This window comes from Pagrus pagrus (assembly GCF_965226575.1).
Source record: "Pagrus pagrus genome assembly, chromosome: 18".
In the NCBI taxonomy this organism is placed as follows: domain Eukaryota; kingdom Metazoa; phylum Chordata; class Actinopteri; order Spariformes; family Sparidae; genus Pagrus; species Pagrus pagrus.
This window is the reverse complement of record NC_140202.1, coordinates 9,308,191-9,330,567: the sequence shown is the minus strand read 5'-3', so window position 1 is coordinate 9,330,567 and position 22,377 is coordinate 9,308,191. Positions and strand designations below refer to the sequence as shown.

At 38.6% G+C, this 22,377-nt stretch overlaps 1 protein-coding gene across 1 annotated transcript; it reads left to right on the top strand.

Moving 5' to 3' along the window:
- Nucleotides 1–2,733: 2,733 nt before the first annotated feature.
- On the top strand, nucleotides 2,734–20,957 carry LOC311273560 (calpain-1 catalytic subunit-like; the record flags this gene model as incomplete). The annotated part of the gene is made up of 20 exons (XM_084380664.1): nucleotides 2,734–2,970; nucleotides 5,136–5,205; nucleotides 5,289–5,404; nucleotides 6,187–6,320; nucleotides 6,431–6,605; nucleotides 9,025–9,099; nucleotides 9,300–9,385; nucleotides 9,783–9,857; nucleotides 10,664–10,824; nucleotides 13,408–13,565; nucleotides 15,497–15,705; nucleotides 15,875–15,914; nucleotides 16,072–16,140; nucleotides 17,825–17,882; nucleotides 18,023–18,084; nucleotides 18,216–18,284; nucleotides 18,450–18,528; nucleotides 18,925–19,041; nucleotides 19,465–19,517; nucleotides 20,467–20,957. 20 exons carry the CDS (start codon nucleotides 2,734–2,736, stop codon nucleotides 20,491–20,493), a joined length of 2,070 nt encoding a protein of 689 aa, XP_084236790.1. The 3' UTR covers nucleotides 20,494–20,957.
- Nucleotides 20,958–22,377: the final 1,420 nt, after the last annotated feature.

Genomic DNA, 22,377 nt, shown 5'->3' with positions numbered 1-22,377 from the left:
GAAGGACAAAAATAACTAGTAGCTATATCATTAAATAATGTGTCTCTAAGATGTTTAGGGCCCAGCACAAGAACTTAACTGCCTTAGCTGAGTTCAGAAGCAGAAAATTGCAGGTCATCCAGGTTTGTCCATAATACATGCCTAACGTTTAGCTAATTTATTAGTGTCATCTGACTCAATGAAGAAGTATAATTGTGTATCATCTGCATAACAATTCAAATTAATGGAGTGTTTTCTAATGATATTCCCTAAAGGAAACATATATAAAGTGAATAGTCTTGCTCCGAGCACAGAACCTTGTGGAACCCTGTGACTAACTTTGGTATGCAATGAGGATTCAATGTAAACTTGTACAAACTGAGATCGGTCTGATAAGTAGGACTTGAACCAGCTCAATGCAGCTCCTTTAATACCAATTAAATGTTCCAATCTTTGTAATAAAATGTGATGGTCAATAGTGTCAAAAGTTGCACTACGATCTAATGACACTAGCACAGAGATAAGACCCTCGTCAGATGCGATTAAGAGATAATTTGCAATTTTAACCAATGCTGACTGGAAATTCTGATCTGATTTGTTATGTTGAACCATTGGTGCAAGTAGAAGTGTGCAGGCTGTTTTTGCTTGTACAGTAACAGGCTAATCTACTCTATAACTGTCCAGATGCACTTAGGACATTTTTGCAGAAGCCTCCTACGGCTGCTGGAGAAGGGCCTTCTAATCTGCCGTCTATCTTTATATACAAAGGGAGTGGGTTCCTCTCTAGAGAGAGGGCTTTTCACGGTTTTCTTGTTTTTAGTGGCCGCTTTAGGGGAGGGTGAGAAGAGGGCTCTTCAGTTGGCTGCAATCTGCAACCACACCTCTAGATGCCACTAAATCCCACACATGGTTTACATGGTTAATAATTATGTTATGTACATTTTAATGCTTTCAGTTTCAGTCAGTGGTGTTAATGTTAGTGACTGATAATTGACAAGCACTCTAGTCTAGTGCTCTGAAGATAAATGTACTGTAAATATGAACTACAGCAGGTTCTTTTATTGCTGCATGTGAAACTCTCTGTAATCTCTGTTGCCCTCTCTCTCTCTCTCTCTCTCTCTCTCTCTCTCTTTCTTTCGTTGTCTTTTTCTCTGTCTTTCATAGGGGCGGACAGCAAGATTATGCTGCAGGTGATCAGAGGTAGGCTTTCCTTTTCCAAGTAACACCTTGCAGACGTGTATCGCTTCTAGCATTTACAGGTGTTATTTAAGACACAGAGCGTCCCTGCTCTTACCTGCAGAACCACCCACCCACTCACTCGTTCTCCCTCAAGCGGCTGAGGTAAGGTCTTCAAAAGACAGCTACCTTTTTTAAACAGTTCATTTCACAATATAGACGCTTGCTGTATATTGATGTAAATGGTATACAGACTAGCCTGACAGTGAAAAAGTTCATATAGAAAATAGAAATTTGAGGTAGTGAAGTATTTTCAGCTTTGGAATTCCAGGTGAAAGATATTGGAAGATTTCTGTGATTTCTAACTGAACTGTGATTAAATTATGTAACTAAAGGATTTAAGTACAACTAAATTAATATCAAGTTCAAATGATTTGAAATGTTTAAAATGTTTTGAATCTTTACACAACTACCTTAACTAGTCTTCTCAAATTCAGCTGGGGCACTATGTCGTTTTTGGAGAAGAAATTCAAACGCAGAATTTTAATATTTACAATGTTAAAATGTTTTTCTATAACTGAGTAAACAAGCTGTTCTCAGAGGAAAATAAGGTCCCCAGAACACTGTTTGAAGCTAAAAAGGTGGCAGGGTCCACTGAATATAAACAGTAAGTAAAACAGTATGAAATTGTGTTGTCCTTTAAGGTCAGCTTGTTTTTTCAGTTTATTCTGTCACGAAAACAAAGAGAGTTTTTTTTTTAGTTTTTTTAAATAATTTGTTTAGGCATAACATCTTTTTTTAGATTGTTCTCTTCTGTCAGGTGCCACGGTAACTTTTTTAGATAAAACAAGTAGTTTGTTTTTACAGGGCATAGCACAAAGGGTCACTGAACTGCAGTTAAAGGAGAAAGCTTGAACCAAAGTGAAAATAGCAGTAAAAATCCCTCACCTTTACTATTACTTAAGAATTAAAGCTGAAGTGAAGCGAAGGGTAGTTTTTGCCCATTATTTGTATTTGATTTGTAGTTTTGAAAGGATGATACATCATTTTTCATCTATTTTCATAATTTTAGAGGTAAAAACAACCATATGAAACTGGGATTGGCTCCAGCAACCCAGCAACCCCCTGAAAGGGGGGATAAAACGGTAAAAAGAAAATGAGATGAGATGAGAGAAACAAGCATAAGCTGGCTCTTCATTGTCTGCACTTGTCAACATGAAACTAAATCTGGCCTCTGTAGATGTGAGGGATTTGGCAAATATAAAACACATTTCTAGGACAATGTAATGCAATGTAATGATTATTCTTGCTCTGAGCATACATGTGATTAGTCATGTGTGTCATTTGGATAGAATAGTGTTCATCCCTCAAGCAGAGATCTCCACACTTGTATAACCTTCACCAAGATGCACTGAAGCTGTTCTGGCAGCCTGTGGTGGACCAACACCCTACTTTGACAGTGTGTTGGTTTTTACTTTAATTTCCCACTCATCTGATTTTGTCTGCAAAATTATTTATTGTAAATACCAAAATGGTTTTTCATCTACATTTTCTGAACAGAGCCCAAACACTGCAACAATGCCTCCTCCCGGTGTGTGTCTGAACATCTTGGAGGCTCGTCACAAGCAAGATGGTTATGGGAGCGCTACCAACCCTGAGAAATACCTCAACCAAGACTACGAGTCACTGAAACAGGCCTGCATCATTCAAGGACTAAGGTACATCGATAAGATGTTCCCCCCTGACAAGAACTCCATTGGCTATGAGGTTCTGAGCCCCTCTGACCTGGACAAAGTGGAGTGGCTGAGGCCAGCGGTGAGTGATTTGGAAGAGTTAAACCTGCGTCACAATAAATGTTAATGTTTAATCGAGCATCTAGTTTGTTGGAGTTACTAGCAGAGAGTTAAACTGATTCAGCTAGCATCTTTGAGTGATTCAGTGTTTAGCACTTTTAACAGTGTTCAGACTCAACCTGACTGACGAGCAACAGACGAGCAACAGTGTTCACCCTCATGTGTTTGCATAGCACAGTCTAAATACTGGTTGGTGTGGTGTCTGGCTATGTGTCAAACAACACATTTTTTTTTGTTTGAAAATTGATTTGGGTATAGTCCTGAAAACTATCAGTTCTATTTCAAGTGTGTATGCAATTTTTTTGTCACAATAAATCTCACAAACAAAGGCTGACCCCTTGATACTGAATAATTTAACAGCACATGTTTTGGTTGGTTTTTTTTTTTTTTAATTACTGCCATACCAGCTGCTGGTTGACACAATAAAATTATCCAGAAACACCAGTTTTTGATTGTTTCTGACCATTTTGATGGTTTGTTTAGGGAATGTACAAAGGTTATTTGGGGTGAGTAAGGCTGAACCTAGTCTAGCTCACCGAATGTAGACTGAACGTATAAACTGGCCATTGTCCACCTGTAGTCAGCATTCTCCCCTCCGCTATCTATCTGCGTGTTACTGCTTTCAAAATCCCAGTCTCTACAGGAAACAATAACAACCTCCAAGCTAGCAACCTACATGCTGAAAATGTCAAATTACCCTAATCCTAACCTAGTTGCTAACAGTACGAACATAAACAAACTAGCAGTAGTTAACTTGTCTTTTGGATGGAATTTAGCCATTTAATGCCAGGGTTCACCTCAACTTGCCCTGCTCAACACGGTTAGGATTGGTTTGAGGAAATGCGAACCAGCCAGAGCATTTTTCCACTATAGCAGAATGGTAACATGTGCAACAAGACAAGACAAAACCTTCCCCTGGATTTTTAAATTTTCTTTGGACCCTTCACTTAAAAAACTGCAACAACCTCCCCAAACTATCCCAAAATATCACAGGCAAAACAATAATAATAACATGCAAAGTAAAAGAGTTAAGATGGCATAATCTAGTTTGAACCGTAATATCTGAACGGAAGGAATATCCACATGTGAATAACTGTCCAGTGCTCCCTGATGTGTGGAGGACAGGTAAAAAAGGAAATATAAGACATAAGACTCTCATGTTACTGTACAGGTAAGCTCAGATTTTAGCTGATATGGTTAGCTAGCTCTGGAAGAACAGATGACATAGAAGTATATGTGGTCACTGAAATAAACTGAATAATCACTGTTTCACTGATCGAAAGAGAAATACAGTAGTTTTTCATTTTCTTAGACTTTTCCTTAAAACATTTTTATGACTAAGAAAATGGATCACCAGGAAAAAAAAATTGTCACTTGCCCTCACTTGTTCTGGCCTGACCGCCATGCATAATCATTTTTGTGTAATTCCTTACTGTGTTGATATGTGACAGTTTCATTTTCATTATCAAATAAGTTCCGATTTTTTTTTATGTCTACCTAAATTAAATACTCACAAATACACACATTTGTTTTTTGTTTTTTTTATATAGTAATTGCAGTAATTATTCTTCCTGTCTATACTGGCCTTGAAGTTAAAGCTATGGTCTATGATTTGAAAGATTGATCCGAGGGGAGAGCGATACGAGCTCAGAGGGGAGGGGTGTGTGTGGGGGGGGGGGGTGCTTTTTTCAAATCTTTCTCAGATCGTAGACCAGAGCTTTAACACTTCATGGCCAGTGTTCTTCCGCAGGTTGGTAAGCTCAGTTGCTTGCTGTGATGCAACACAAAGAGTAATTTCTTTACTAAGAAGACTGTACCTCTGGAGCATGCCTGCTTGATTTAGCTTGCGCAGAATGCTGAAGCCTCAAATTAGCTTTTTAGAATCCAATTTTTGTGATGAATGACAGCTGTGGATTTTGTCCCCATGGCAGGAGGGGATCTTAAACAGTATGAATAGTAGTAATGAATATAGTGACCAATAAATGTTTAAGTGTACATGTGGCCATGTAATTATTGTATTAAGATAGACCTCAAAAATGCAAACCTATCCTTTATTTATTTATTTATTTATTTTATTTTATTTTATTTATTTTTTTCATTTTTCACAATAAACTCCTTCTGTTTCAGAACATTGCTCCTAATCCAGCCTTTGTACTTGATGGGGTGTCCAGGTTTGATTTTGGTCAAGGAGTACTTGGTAGGAAAAACTTATTTCATTTATAACATTTGACTGGTTGGCCTTAATGTTTTCTGACAACTTAATGATCATCTTTCACTCAGGAAACTGCTGGTTTCTCGCATCTATTGGAGCTCTGACATTCCAGTCTCACATCCTCGGGCAAGTTGTTCCTCTTGACCAAACATTTGATGAGTACTGCGGGCTGTTCCACTTCAGGGTAAATACTAACAGCACAACCAGTTATTATTACGTCAATCACCGAGCACTGATTATAGTGAGACATTATAGGAAGGAAGTACAGTCATCTCATCATGATTTATGAAAGAATGTTCATACTGCTTCAAGCAAGTCACACACTTTGTATTTGCTTTAGTAAATGACAAGAAACAATATGAGCTGATAACATAAACTCACCTCAGAGGCTTTCTGGTAGCTGTTCTGGAGCTTTTTATCATATCACATGGTCTTTATTAGCAGAAGACCATGTAATGTTCACAGCTCCAGAGTGGCTGGTTGAGATAGTTTTGTCAATTGTTGGTTTCAAGTTTAAGACTGAACTCAAGAATGAAGTTTAATGACTGCGAGGTTCATTGGCTGAATTTCAGATTTAAATGTAGAAGACAAAGAGGACATTGATTTTACACATACAGTAAAGCCAAACTATTCAAGGCTTCTTCTTTATGTTCATGCAATGGAGGGTTTCCATTAGCTTGGCAAAGTCACTAAGCATCTGAACCTGTGTCTCACATAAAAATATCTGACGGAAGGTCAATGTTTTATGAAGAAGTAACTGCATTCAACACATTAGTTAGGCAGAGGCAAAACAACAAAAATATGTGTCACTTATTATGAATAACAATGTGAAAATTAGTAGACATGATATTGACACAGAACTTAAGTCAGGACACATGCAATGTCATGTTTTACTTTCACATCAACAGTCATTTGTTGGTAAATTGACGTTAAATAGAAAATGTCACTTTATTTCTTTTTTAACAGTTCTGGAGATTTGGAAAGTGGGTGGATGTCGTCATTGATGACAAGCTACCGACAATCAATGGGAGACTGATCTTCGTTCACTCCAAAGACCCAAATGAGTTCTGGCCTGCTTTGCTGGAGAAAGCCTATGCCAAGTATGCAAAGAAACATACATTGTTTCTCAGACATAAATATGTTTTCTTATCACAAGTTTAGTTTTATTTCTGGAGTATCTGTAAATTAATATCACATCCACTTGTGTCAGGGTGTGTGGTTCCTACACTGACATGAAGGCTGGGACTCCTGCAGAGGCTCTTATGGACTTCACCGGTGGTGTCCACATGTATATCAAGCTGTCAGAGCCTCCTTCAGACCTGTGGGAGCTGATGTGCAGAGCTGGCCAATCCAAGTCTTTGATGGGCTGTGGCACTCCTCCAGGGGTAGGCACATATATACCAATCAATTTTCATCTTTTTTGTAAAGTGCATATTAGACAATTTAGAGAGATGAACAAGATAAACGATAAAGTGAACTTTAACTTGATCACAAAGACAGGTTGAAATTTCAGCAGCTGAAATGCTTAATGTGTCAGCTGACTTGTTTTAAGACCCTTGTCTCATTAATGGAGTAAGGTAATCACTGAAGAAGTGCATAACCCATCTGTCACACCTTCGACTGATCAGTTACTACTCTTTGTATTTATGTTCTTGAAATCATGGAGGGTTTTTCTATTTTTCAACGAGCCTGCAAGCTAACCTTTCTTGCTTACATGCTCATTGAGCAATTTTCATTCAAATGAATGGGTAGCATCTTAAAGCAACACTAGGTAGTTTGGACTCATTACTACCCCCGGCTTGTTGAGAAGCGCAATTATCTGTTACCAGTGTCGTAAATACTGTCGCTGTATGAGCATCCCTAGGGAAAATGAATACACGTGAATTTGTTGATGGAGCCGGCGAATCACGAAGCCTCGTTTGGAAACATCAAAAACATGAAACCTCAATCAAGTGCCAACAACAAGCTAGATTCAGAGATAGCAGTTGATAGTTTGTTAGCATATAGGCTGCACAGGACATTAGCATGCTAGATTTATTCTCATACCGAGTTGGTTATAGTGGTTGCACCGACTAAGTTACTTCCAAAACACTACGTTTTCGGGAGTTACTCAATACAATCGCAAGTTTACGTTGTGTTCGGCATAATAACTACAACCAACTCGGTATGACAACAGTAAGTAGCAAGCTAACGTTACCTCCCGATCACAATGTTCAACAATTACGTTGATTATCTGCATGAACTAAGGAATCTGCAACTTTTCAAGACAAGACGTTCATAGTGTTTTAGTAAGTTAGTCATCGTTTACAGTCAGTACATGAAAACGTGCAAGCTGACGTTGTGTTTGGTGCAATAACTACAACCAACTCGGTACGACAACAGTAGCTAAGTAGCATGCTAACATTACCGGAAACAACAATAGCCTAACGTTACCTCCCGACCACACTGTTCAACAATAACATTGATTATCTGCATGAACTAAGGGATCTGCAACTTTTCAAGACAAGACGTTCATAGTGTAGTCATCGTTTACAGTCACTACATGAAAACGTGCAAGCTATCGAAACTGACAGCATTAGCTTATCTCCTGGCTTTATTACGGTTATAAACAGTGGACAAATAGAGTCCCAATGAACACCACATAACAACAAATCAACTCAAAGTAAAAGTCGGTAAGATAATAAATATGTATATATGTAATATATGGCTTACAAATCCAGTAGCATCAAGGCTAGGTCGCCATCAGTTCTTTCAGCTCGCTCCACCGAGTGTAAGCTGGTCTAATATTTATTCCTGTCCGGCTCATGTTATATCACTTTCTCTCATGTTTTTCTTCACCTCCTCAAACAATACCTTTTTGGCTTTTTTAGCTGGCTTGGCAATGGCGTTGGTTTACAAAAAATTCAAGTAGCTGCTGGCTAAATCCACCGATGAATAAACGCGTCGTAAAGCAGGTCGCACTGGACTTCTTTACGTCAGGTATGTAGCTACCCGCTCTGGCAAGTTACACAGTGCGGTTTCTGCCGGCGCGACCCCCCTCAGGCTGCAGAGGCGTCACCGTTCATCCTATTAACCGTTATTCTACCACTTAACTGAGTTTAGAAATATTATTTTAAGGTCGAAAAACTACCTAGTGTTGCTTTAAAGGTTCAATATGTAAGAATTCACCACCTGTTGTATTCAAAACAAATATGGAGCAGCGTTATACTTGACTAGAGTAACTGCTTACTGCTGCTAACTGTAGCTGCCATTAGCCTAGTTAGCCATGCAGCTAACATGCAGCTGCAGTTTGGAGAACCTGGGGGCTGTTGATGTTTACACTGCTAGCACAGGAGCTTTAGACCTGTTTCTTCAAAGGTGCAGCATGTAAGAACTGGCCACCTGTTGAATTTTTAATCCCAGCAAGTAGGGGCAGCACATCACCAGAGCAACTGCTAACTGCTACAAACTGAACTGAATTACGTTTTATACATTCCATGACTGCAGCTACTGTTTGCTTATAAGCTCAGTAGCTCAGCCATGCAGCTAGCCAGACTACTAGCATAGTGTTGGTACACCACTGACACAAAGAGGTTTTCAGGCCTGTGGCTAGCTGGTTAGCATGCTAACTTCAGTGGATATCTCTGCAACAAAATGCATAGACATCTTTGACATAATGTCAAAAACTGGTATTTCTTCACATTCTGTTGATAATGCTAGCTAATTTTTGAATGTTTTAAACTAGAATTCTTACATATTGCACCTTTAATTTTGTAATCACAGGGAAGTCAGCTTCTAGCAATGATGAATGTCTTTGGCTTGTAGAAAAATCCTGCCAACACTGTCTTGCCGAATGGACTGGTCCAAGGACATGCCTACGCTGTTACGGGTGTGAAGGAGGTGAAGACATACACTTGTAGCATTGCATTTGGATTTAGAAGAAAATCTTATAACACATGTCTGATAGTGATCATACAGATAACTGTCTGTTTTTTTAAACTCCAACTGAAGCTCAAATTTACTTTTGATTTATTAAATAATCTATTGCATTTTACACCATGTGTTAACAATGGTGCTGTCATCCATGATGCCTGCTGCAGGTGATAAGCCAAGGGAAACTGGTAAAGCTGGTGCGCTTGTGGAACCCTTGGGGAAGCGGAGAGTGGGGGGGAGACTGGAGTGATCGGTGAGAACAACTCCCACTTAGCGACTGATTCACAAAGACATGGCTCTATTATTTTCCAATGACAAAATAATTGAACATGTAGTTATTGTCATACACCAAACACATTTCTTAAGGATGCATTTCACCACTTTTCAAATCTTCTTTTAGTGAAAGCCAACAGGTTTCTAATAGCCAAATGTCTTGCTTTTCTGAAATATGATCCTTTGAGTGGTATTTACTATACCTTCCCATAGGTGATTATGTGAAAGGCAGCTTAAAACACGGCCTTTTTTCTGTGGATCATACCACCTGTACTGTATTTGCATACGTTGAGCATAAAGACAGGCCATGTCTTTAAGCCTCGGGTCATGTGTTGTAACTTGTCTCCTCTCTTACTTAAATCACAAAATGTTTTTAGGTCATCTCTGTGGAAAACTGTGAGTCCTGAAGATCGGGACCTGTGCCTCTCAGTGGCTGATGATGGGGAGTTCTGGTAAGCTGACAATCAAATATAAGAAATGTTTCTAATCGTCTGAATGTCTTCCATTAAGTAACAATAAAGCAGTATATATTTGATGTGTGATTTGATTTAAAATGAAAGATGTTCACAATTATGCTTTACCTTGGCAACATACAGTACAGTAAAAATACTACTTATGCAGCAATATAAAAACTAGTCCAACTCCAACCCCAAAGGTCTGATAGAATAAAATGATGAAGTGATGACATTTCATATCCAAAAGATAAAAGCTCACCGTCATTGTGACATCATAATGTTCTAAAAAAACACTATTCTGGCCATTATTCAACACCATAACTCAGGAACATAAGGGAAGATTTTGAGCCTATTTCACATTTGGTCAGATACTGAATTGGTGTCACTAATCTTGGGCTCGAATCTTGAAATTGCTGTGATTGTAGAGATTTTCTGTGCTGCTGGGTTGTGTGCATGTGTATGAAGCAACCCATGAACTCAAACACTGACAGACATACAGCAGCAGTCTGCCACAAGCTCATTGGTTTTGCTGATATTGAGCTTCAGGTGACTGTTGTTCCACCATGTGATGAAGCTCTATCAGTTCTCTGTACTCATCTGTAAACATAGTTTCTAAATGAACACAGCATGTTTCACTGGAATCAAACATGTTAATATGGTGATATTGATTGGCTAAGTGATTATTAAATTCTTTTGAAGTCTGAGTCTGGACAGACATAGATTTCAAGTTAAGGGTTTTATATTTTCAGCACAGATCTAGAAGACAAAATAAATTTTATCAAATTAATCTCTGATATCAACAGGATGACCCTGGAAGACTTCTGCAGGAACTACTCAGATTTTGACATCTGCTGCCTGTGTCCCGACTTCCTCGATGGAAACTCCTCCTGTCACTGGAAGACCACCTTGTATGAGGGCAGATGGGTTGCAGGAACCACTGCTGGAGGATGCATAATGAACAGAGGTATTTGAAGGATGTATTCTTTAATTCAATAAGACCTGATGTATTGCATGTACTGTATGTCAGTTTTTTTTTTCCCATTTTCTTTAGTCTTTTTATTTCCCGTTTGTCTGTCACATGAATAATCACAACATGAATGCAAAATGGAAAACTTTCTGCAAATCTGCACAAAGAATAATAAATATACTGTATATATATGTGTATATATATATATATATATATATATATACATATATATATATATATATATATATATATATATATATATGTGTGTGTGTACATATATATTGTAGCAACCCTGCAGGAGTAATGGGATGAAATTAGAGGGGGAGTTCATGGGGGGAAGGAGTTGCCCATAGTTCAGCTTGATAGACCAGTTTGCTGACTACAGGCTGTGTCATTCTCTGTGGAGTGTTTAAATACTTTCACAGTATTTATTTACCAGTAGAAATTAATATTGCACTGTGCAAAATAAAAGTGTCTGGTTACTAAAACTAACATTAATGCCTTGTTAATGAGTTGCAGATGGGAAGAAACTGTTTTTATGGCGACAGGTTTTGGTCCAAATGGAACACAGCTACCTGAGGGGAGAGTCTCAAAAAGTTTGTGTACGGGATGGGAGGGGTCGACCACAATCTTACCTGCACGCCTCAGGTTCCTTGGCGTATGGGTCCTGGAGGGGTGGCACGGATGATACACTGCAGTCTGCCCTTGTCCCTGGCAGCAGCGTACCAGATGGTGATGGAGGAAGTTAGGATGGACTCGATGATGGCAGTGTAGAGTGCACCATCATCGTTTTTGGCAGGCTGAATTTCTTCAACTCTCGCAAGAAGTATGTCCTCTGCTGGGCTTTTTTGATGAGAGAGCTGATGTTCAGCTCCCAGATCCTGGGAAATGATGGTGCCCAGGAAGTGGTAGGACTTCAGCTGGAGTCAAACAGGGAGATAGGCGTGGGTGTGGCTGGGCTTTTTCTGAGTCAACAGTCATCTCCACTGTTTTTAGAGCATTGAGCTCTAAGTTGTTCTTACTGCACCAAGGCACCAAATTGTCAATCTCCCACCTGTAGGCTGACTCATCCCCATCTGAGATGAGCCCAATTACAGTGGTGTTGTCCGCGAACTTCAATCCACTTTGTGATCCTTTCCACGGCAATTGTCAACTTCCCAGCAGCTGGCTCAGCTGTCTTTGCATGTGTATATAACAAACAGTGTCATTGGCATATTTGTATATCTATCCCATGGCACATCATGGAGATCATTAATGTAAAGACCAAATAATAGAGGGCCTAACACAGAACCTTGAGGCACACCCATTGTACACTTCAGATTGCTTGACAATGCTTCATTAACTTTAACATATTGCAACCGCAGAACAGGTATGAGGACACCCATGCCAGCGTTCTTGATGAAAAATGAAATCTGGAAAGTTTTGAAATAAGAACATTGTGATTTACTTTATCAAAAGCTTTGCACAAATCTAAGAATACAGCACCAACCACCCCCCCTTTGTCTGGCTGAGATTTGATTTGCTCTATTACTTGTAATGTAGCTGTTTCAGTGGACTGATTGGGTCGAAAGCCAAACTGCATTGGATGTAAGCCAAAATTGCTTGTATTGAGATACGTTGTCAGTTGTCAGTTGGCAACCTTCTCAGCAACTTTGGATAATACTATATGCTTATAAGTCTTTAGCTACTGGCTTCATGCCGGTCTCCAGACTTATAGATAGGAGTCACAAAGACATGTTTTCAGGCACTTGGGAAAGTATTATGTTGAAGTGACAGATTAATTAGATGAACAATGCGTGGAACACAAGTATCTTTGTCTTTTTTAATAAACATGGTGTCAAACTAGAAAGCATCTCTACATTTCAAGCTTTTGAAAGAGCTGATGACTTTATTTACTTCTGTGGCATTTGTTAAAACCAGATTGTAAGTCTGATCTGTAGTAGTTATAGGAATAATATCCAATTCCCTTTCTGTAAAGTTTCAACCTAGTTCATTTACAGACTCAAGAAAATAACGGTTAAAAGTATCTGCGACAGAAGGCTTGTCAACAATTAATTTTCCCTCAGCTTTGAGCTAAAGGTCAGCTACAAAAGTTGGTTCCTTCCTTGTGAGATTATTAATATTTTGTCAGATTAATTTACTATTGGTTTTAGCATCACCCATTATATGAAGATAAAAACAGGATTTGGCTAATTTCAATTCCTGAACAAACTTGTTCCTTAGGCCTTTAAAAATCAACATGTCTGTGGCCCCTCTACTCCTCAACGTTAAAGCAGGACAGCTAAAGGTTGCAATAGAATTCTGTTAAAACGTTCGCCTAACTTTAATACACTCCAGCTCATGCAAGTACTTGACTTAGCATGTCCCTTAGTCTTGAATAAGTGAACAAATCACAAATGCCATATTGCTTCAAGTTATGAAACTGTAGATTTAGTCATACATTAATGGACATAGACACTGAATTTTTAGTTAATCAATAATAAATATGTTTTAATTTTAATATTGATAAATTAATCAAATACCTACTATTTGCAAATGTATACAATGCAAACAAACCTTGTTTTTCTCCTTGTCCTCCAGACAGTTTCTGGACTAATCCACAGTTTCGGGTCAAGATTCATGGAGAAAATTCAGAGAACAATGGTACTAAAAACACGCTGCTGTCTCTCATACAAAAGTCTGACAAGAGGAACAGGCGCCTGGCCAAAAATCTCCAAATTGGATTATCTGTATTTGAGGTAAATATTACCCAATATTCTGTTTACTATTATGGATATGTCATGAATACAGTAGACATGGAAGGTAGCTGAAATTGTCAGATGAAAACAGTAATGGAACAACGCTGGAATGTCTGTTGACCAGTTTTGAGCATTTTTGCACCAAAATGTTAATTGTCTCTGTCGAACTTGTGTTGTCTTGGAGACCAGTCATTAGTTTATGTTAGCAGAAACCGTTTCTAAACATAAGCTACTTCTAAGTGCTGTACTACGGTTCTTAACTGAAGAAGCCTCTTGGATGAGAGGTGAAAAGTCTTCAAGAGACTGAAACAAGTCCAGTTGCCTACAGCACCTAGATTTACCATGACCTGGATGACTAAGAACCTTCATCAACACTAGCTACTGTTGCTCTCTGTTAGCAGAGGAGAGGCACTGAGATGAGGCACTCAAGAGTGTCCATTAAGTCAAATCCTTTGACCAGCCCTGAGTCGTTCATAACAAAGCCCCATAATACACTAAATTTAAGGATGACATCATTATGGGTTAAGGTTAGCATTATTGCGCCTCGGCATAATTAAAAAAAGGCTCCATCTACCTTAATCAATCTATGGTTAAATGCCCCACCAGGCAAGCACAAGTGTTTGATTGATGTTACATGACCATCAGGTGTGTGCTGGATTTGGCAAAATGTTAAATGCTGAAATGCTAATGGTGGCTTTTCGACATTTGCTATAATGTGTATTAACTGCAACCTTCAGTCAGGCCTTTTTGCTGTTTCTAAAAATCATTTCTAAAAATTTCTTTAAAAAACTTTTACTTGAGTACAGTACTCAAGTGCTTTTTTCCAGTAAAACAAAGTAAACACATTGAATGGACAATCAGTCAAAGTCCAACCTGTCTGTCTGTCGGTTAGGCCAGTGGTCCCCAACCACCAGGCCGCGGACCAGTGCCAGTCCGATCGTCATTTGGTACCGGGCCATACAGAAAGAATAAATCATTTATTTTATTTCTGTTTTATTGACGATCACACTCTGAAACACTCTTTTAATAACATCCGTCTGTCCCTCTTGACGTGCTTGACACATTCCTGTTTCAGTCCATTATACCCAAAAAATTAAGAAAACAAACGACTTTAGAGAGCTACTTTGCAAAGTGGAAAAGGCCTAATGATGAGCCTAAGACTGCCAAGAAAAAGAAGGCTACATTTAGAGAGAATGACGAGTTGGCTGATAAAGTGGCTGCATTCAAAGCCAAACTGGAGCTGTGGGGACTGGCGAGTAAACAGAGAGACATTTGACATGTTTCAAACATTAGCAGGGATTTTGGAAGAGACTGAGGAACACACTTCTGGTGTCATTGTCTCCCATCACCCCTAGGTGGGACCGTCTCGTTGCAGAGAAAAAAGCTCAGGGATCCCACTGATTCTGCATTATTGAGAGGTGGTGTTTTTATGCACTTTGTGTTTGTTATTATGCTCGTTGTATAATTTTATTGCCTGGTCTAACCGACAGACAGGTTGGACTTTGACTGGTCGTCCATTCCATGTGTTTACTTTGATTAACTGGAAAAAGCACTTGAGATTATTTTATCCCTGCTTAATCCCCCCATTGCCGGTCCGTAAAATAATGTCTTTCATGAAACCGGTCCGTGGTGCAAAAAAGGGTTGGGGCCTGCTGGGTTAGACAACAGTTGGCTCACAAGACAGTTTTAAGCCTTGGTCAGATTATTTCAAGTGACTATAAGCATGTAATGATAAAACATTATTCTGATTGAAAATCTTTCATTAACTGAATTGACTCCTTTTCCCCCCAACATGAACTCACCTTCCACTGATTTCCCTCAAGGTGTCTGAAAAAGTAAGAAACTTCCAATCCTTATACACAATAAACGTTCATCACCCACATTGTGCAACTCTGATACAGACTGCTATGAATATCTATTAATCATTACAGTACAAAGCACAAAGAGGGAAGTTTCCAGCCGCTTTCTTTAGGACCCATGCACCTGTCGCCCAAACTAAAAAATACATGGACGCACGTGAGGTGATGGAGTTCTTCATGCTGAAGCCTGGAGAATACCTGATTGTGCCGTCCACCTACAAACCCAATGAGACAGCCTCTTTCATTCTGACCATCCACTCCAAATCAGAGGCCCAGGGCTAGTATGCTCACTCTCTCAGTTCTCTGCTTCTCATCAAGAAATTACAAATATTACACTAAAAATGTATCTGCATGGCATATGTCACACATTACTGGTGTTTTTTTTCTATATTAACAAAAAAAGTCAAACACAGTAATCAGATCTGGACTGTCTTTGGTCTTTCCCCACAGTGAAAACTCTGGTTACCCTTCTCAAGAGCCAGTTGAAAAGGTTCGCAAGATTAAACAATATTGTAAAATTGTTGGTATTCATATTATTCTGATATTATATGGCATCTTCTTACTATATTGTACATTAAATATGTTTTGACAATTAATTTGGAGTCAAACATTTTTCTCATGCTTACTCTTCTACTTTTATCTCTCAGATCAAAATGACCACTAATGCACAGGATGTTGAAAACAAGAAAATGCTGTTCCGCCAATACTCTGACAAGGTAATATTTGTCTAATTAAACTGTGTTGCTCATTACACTCTTAGAAATAAAGATGCTAACTAGAACCATATAGGGTTCTTTGTCATGTTCCACTTAGAACCTTTTCGGAAGGTTCTACCTTGAACCCTCTATGAAGGCTCCTTTCAGAACCCCCAATAAATGTTTTTTGAATGTATTTTCAAGTTTTGTATTGAATGCTGAAGGACTGATATCGCTGAGATCTGTGTTTTGTCTCTGCATAGCTTGCCAATACTTCTTCAAAAAATGAAAAATGCTGGTTCAGTCCGAAGTCAGAAAACCACTCAACCCAAACATCTACATTTAAACATACTGTATGAAAATTTGAATATTTGAGTGTGAGGATCTTTTAACACCCAGGCTTTCAACAATCCCTGAAGGAATTCTTTCTTCCAAAAAGGATTCTTTGCTTTAAACTGGTTCTTAGTCCTTCAAAAAAATGTTGTTTTTTTTTCCCAAAGGAGGGTTTGTTAAAGGACTAACGGTTATGGGTAGCACCTGGCCCATCAGAAATCTCAACCATTTGGAACCCTTATTTCTGTAGCATGTAGCGTAATTATAGCTCTTGAGTTGGATCATGCCTTGGGACCCCTTTAAAAATTAGAGCTGTCCAGTGACCAAAAAAAATCTCATTAATCACATGCTTTGTAATAATTGATCTTAATTAATCCCATACTTTATATGAGTTTCTATCAACACGTACCATTTTAGACACAATTGTATTTCTTGATGGTGGTGTATAAGTTTTGTCAGCATAGGAGGTATCCACCAAATACCAAATAAGTGGCATCAACATTTTCACCTGATTGTTCTCTCAAAGTAAAGTTTCCACTCAGTTTTCCAAGCAGCATTTTGTCGTCTGCCTCCATCATGTTTACGAAGTTACCATGGAAGGTTGAATGTTTAGTAATGTATGGGATCATGGGGCATGATAGAGTGTGATTAATCTGCGTTATTTTGTTTTTTTTCTTTAATTAATCAAAATTGACAACCCTATTAAAATGTATATAAAATCCACCATATTCACGTTGTTTAAATGTGCAATATGTAAGAATTGGCCACCTGACAATTCATACTCAAAAAATATTGGGGACAGTATTTCACCATGGAAACTGCTGCTAACGATAGCTGCCATTAGCAAGTTAGCTCAGTTAGCTCAGTTAGCTGTGCAGCTAGTGGTCAAGACTGGTGCAGGACCAGATGTGTTTTTACACCGCTAGCAAAAGTTTTAGAGCAGGAGGGTCTAGCTGGTTAGCATGCTAACTTCTCTGCAACACAATAAATAACTAACAAAGCAGTTATTTATTCACAATCTGTTGATCATTTTAGGGTTTTTTTCCACAAAAGATCTTATATACTGTTTCTTTAAAGCAGCAAAACTTAACACATTTAAATGTACAATAGGTCAATTAACGGAGACAGACTATGCAGTTCCCTTCATCATTCAGCTTGTTGGAAAGCTGATGTAGCCTGCAATCATTTTTCTTTTAGTTCGAAATAGCAATCAAGGCAACCTATAAGCCAAATGCAGTAGTCGCCTTTATAAGCTGAGTGTGGGGACAGTATTTTTTTTCTTTTATATTTTGGCTGTGAGAAAAAACACACATTAAATCTTAAACAAAAGTTTCCCACAGTCCATTATATCTTGTTTTCATTTCATTTCTAGTACGAGGAGGTGGATGCTGAGCAGCTCCAGAGGCTGCTGAATGATCAAATCCTGAAAGGTTTGAACTGTTTAAAAACAAGCATGAGTTCCAAATACAGTCGAGTGAGCTGTAATAATCATAAACAGCATGTACACTGCTATATTGCAGAGTTTATTCCAAAGTATGTCTTGTGCTGATTTTTGTTTGTGTGTTTGTAGGAGACCTGAAATCTGGAGGCTTCTGCCTTGATGCCTGTCGAAGCATGGTTGCTCTGATGGATGTATCCTGTTGTGATGCATGTGATATTCAATATTATTTAGTATAACTTACACTCCTAAAATCATACTTTGTTGTGCCAAAGCTGCCAGCCTTTTTTAATATAACACGTTACCTTAATGTTGAGTTCAAAAGTCATCAATCACCGGCAAACTGAATGGGGAGGAATTTGTTCGTCTGTGGAAGAAGGTCGTCAAATACAAGGTGAAAGAAACCAAGCTAAAACAGAGTTTAAAACAAAGAGTTTTGATTTTCTGTCATATTTACATAGCCATCATTACTGTATAGCAGTCTCTTTATTCTACTATTAATGCATATGCATCTAAATATAGAGTTGGAAGAATTACCTGATTATTGTTTTTTTTCCAGGAAATTTTCTTCCTCACAGATGTTTCACGAACAGGAACACTGTCACTGAGTGAGCTGAGGAACGCATTTGTAGCTGCAGGTAGACCAGCCATGCTTGATTATCAATGTATCAAAGGTGCACTATGTAGTTTTGAGGAAGAAATTTTAATCAGAAGAAAAACGTTTTCACTGACTGATTTTTTTTAATGCCGAAGCAAACTAAATAAACAAACTCTTCATTTTCATGAATGAATAAACTGAATAAACAAACAGACCTTAAAGGACAACACAATTTCATTCTGTTCTACTTTGTTTATATTTGCCAGATCCTGCCACTTTTCTACCTTATTTTCCTCTGAGAACAGCTTGTTTGTTCAGATCTTGTTTGTTTGAGTTTGTATTATTATCTCATTAATATTATATTAAAATTCTGAGTTTGAATTTCTTCTTTTTTCCAAAACTCCACCTAAACTCCTGCTCTGTGTGTGCTGAACAGGAATGAGGGTCAATGATGAGGTTCTCAATTTGATGGCTCTGCGCTACAGTGCCTCCTCTGGACATATGACACTGGAGAACTTCATCAGTCTCGTCCTTCGCTTGGACTGCATGCAAAGTAAGTGAAGTCAAGTGGGACTTATTATGGAAATAACACTATAAGGAGTAACTGATTACCACTCTTATCTCATAATAAATTAAGAAATGTATCCTCATATTGGAATCCCCAATAACAAGGATTCAGTCAAGTATACAATTTGTAATGCTTATGGCTTAAAGGTGTTATTGATAACATTCAGCCACTATATGTGGCATTCCATCTCCCTTCTTTCATTGTATATATGTTAAAACACCGCTGTTGTTTGAATCATTTGTCCCCTCAAGTGGTTGCTAGTTTTCGAGTTTCAGAGATAGACCTACTCTTATTCTGCATCTTTCTATAAGCTAGGTAGATGTATTTCCTTTTAAATGGTTTGTCTACATAAAAAATGTTAATTTATTCATGTCTTTTAATTTATTAGCAATTTGTGTTGCTCAACAGAAATCTTCAAACAACTGTCTGATGGAAAATCCATGAATCTTCGCGAGCTTGAGGTAATAAAATGTTTCTCCTTATCAGCACTTCATGGCTCAAACTTTTCACAAACCATGGCTGTTGAATTGGCACATGAACATGAACAGGATTTATTCCTCCTCAGTAGCAGTCACATCATCTGCCCACAGGTGACTTTGCTATATTCAGAGCTACAGCAACATTGCAGGTGCAATATGTAAGAATTTTGGTTGAAAACATAAAAAAGTTAGATAAGATATTTTTTTATCAACAGGATGTGAGGAAATAACACTCGAGGCATGATGTCTATATATTGTGTTGCACAGATATATACTGAAGTTTGTATGCTAACCAACTAGCCCCAGTCCGTCCTGGTCCATAACTCCTGTATTATACACCAACATCAATGGGTGCTCCGAGCTCCCAGTCTGGACTGCTAGCTGCACCACTAGTTGAGCTAACTGAGCTAACTTAGCTACATTTAGCAGCAGTTAGCAGTTATTCTGGTGATATGCTGCCCCCTATTTGTTTTGAGTATGAATTTGACAGGAAGCCAAGTATCACCATTGCACCTTAACTGTTACAAACAGACAGGTTAAGGTGAGCCTCTTGTAGAGCTGGTAGCTGAGCTAAAATGTGCATCTCGTGAGTATCAAAGCTCCAGAGAGGAGACACAGAGAGTCTGAAAATAGCTACTCATGGCTGTGACACACTGTGTGTGTGCAACATTGTGCCAGTCTTTTCCCATTTCCCCTCATCCCCCACACATAACTACCAGACCATGAAGCCTCCTACAGCTACTGTCTCTCACTCCTCTGCTGCTTTTTTAAAACATGCTAGGAGGAGTTCTAGTAGAAATTCAGGGTGTAGTTACTTGAGTTAATCTTGACTAGAAGACCAAGATAAATTACACAATTGAGCTAATATTTATGTTTTCTGTTCAGTTGTGTATATGTTGTATAAATAACCTGTGTCCCTCTTTATTTTCAGTGGATTCGCATCTCAATGTACACCTAACCCAACAAGGGAGATGGACCGCATGATTCTCTTGGAAAAATAGGAGTAGATGTTTCACACTTTTCTTTATATTTGCCTTCTTGCACAGTAAATAAAACATGTATTCATCTGCAAATGAGTCATGACACAGTATGAACTGTAACTACAGGGTATTCTCTTTTTATCTTGAAACACTTTTGTAGACTATGTTAGCTTGGATATGGAAACTTTCTGCATGTTAATATGAAAGAATGAGTTACTGCATTTTTATATGATTAGTAGAACTGTAATGTGCACAATTAAGACATTATACAAACACATTTAAGGTTTCAAACATAACAAAAACATGAAGATTTACTCTAAAACTTCTGTCACAAGGTGTGTACGTTTTAGTTTGATTTTCCATCTTCCTGTTTTCCTCTGTTACGTAATGATTGATTGATTGATCCTCTGTTACTTATTAATAAACATTACTATTACTAAGAGTTTATTATTGACTATTTATTTCATCACTATGGAACATTCCGACCTTTAATCACCTGTTTATTACTTTAGTCAAAGTCCTAAAAGAAAAAAAGATTTTTCTTTGGAAACGGACCCTTGGGTCCATCTGCCTAATGGAAACAATCCAAGGGGGAAATTTGATTTGGCAGTGATAGCTAAACTCATTTATCTAATAACGTTAAATAACTTAATAGCTCCATGAGTTTGATCAATCATGTTTTCAGTTTCAAGGTGCATTTATTTGTCATCCTACAATACATGGGGTTGCACAATGAAATGCAAATTGAACTTGTGGTATTTTCACAGTTTCTATTGTGTTAGTATGTTTACATTTCAGACTTTAAAAATCACTGTTTGTGCAATCTTACGTAACACTCACAGACTGAGTACAAAGTGGGGCAGTCACAGGTGTGGGGACCTGAATTTGTAAGATAAAAGCCTCAGTGTTGCATGTGTTTTACCATTCCTGGGGGGTCTACACACTCACTGTCTTGTGGACGTCGGAACTATTTTCTGAGAGGGGGGGCGGGATTTTTGTTGGGAGGGGCGGGGGAGCACGCACACTTATCAATGATTAAGGATTTGATTTGAAGTTGTTTTATAATAGCATGCCGTTATGAGAGAACTAGAATGGATGAACACGGCATCTTTATTGTTTAGAAAATGAAACTTTGACAACTAAATCAAGCCATTTAAGGAACATAACAGCATTATTTGTACCCTTTAATGAAAAAAAGAAAAAAAAGAAAAGTCTGCGCTCCTGACTCAGGGCTTCATGCATTTCCAAAAGTGGACCTTCTCTCAGTTGACCTACTGATGAAGATTTTAAGGAGGGTTGAGACATCGCTTTCATCCATAAGGTCACTGTGAGCGTTCATCATTGTCAAATGTGTTAGTCTCTCCTGCGTTATGGTGTTCCGCAGCCAGGTTTTCAGCCTGCGCAAGGCTGAGAAAGAGCGCTCGGATGCCGCGACAGATATTGGCAGGGCCAGACACAGCTCAATGAGCTTCTCCACCTCCAACAGCATGGAGCGGGTTTGGGGCTGCGAGGTTTGCAGGATGGACACAACATCCTGGATGGTGCTAACTTCTCGTCCCCTACACACATCACTCAGTATGTCCAGCTCAAGGCTTAGTCGCTCTCGTGGAAAGGGGGTCAGTTCCGGGGAACCCACATCCACTCGTTTCCCCTGAGCCACCTCAAGAACTGCCTGCTCTCGCCCTGCAGCTACGCGGAGTCCCTCCTGATCAAAACGCCGCTCCACCTCTGAGCACACCAGGTCTTGTGTACATACAGTCTGTATGTAGTCAGGCAGGCTGCATATCACATCAAAAGCATAGATCTATGCATTAATTATATGAAAGAGATAAATGTAAGTCAGACAAATTGAGTTTATATTC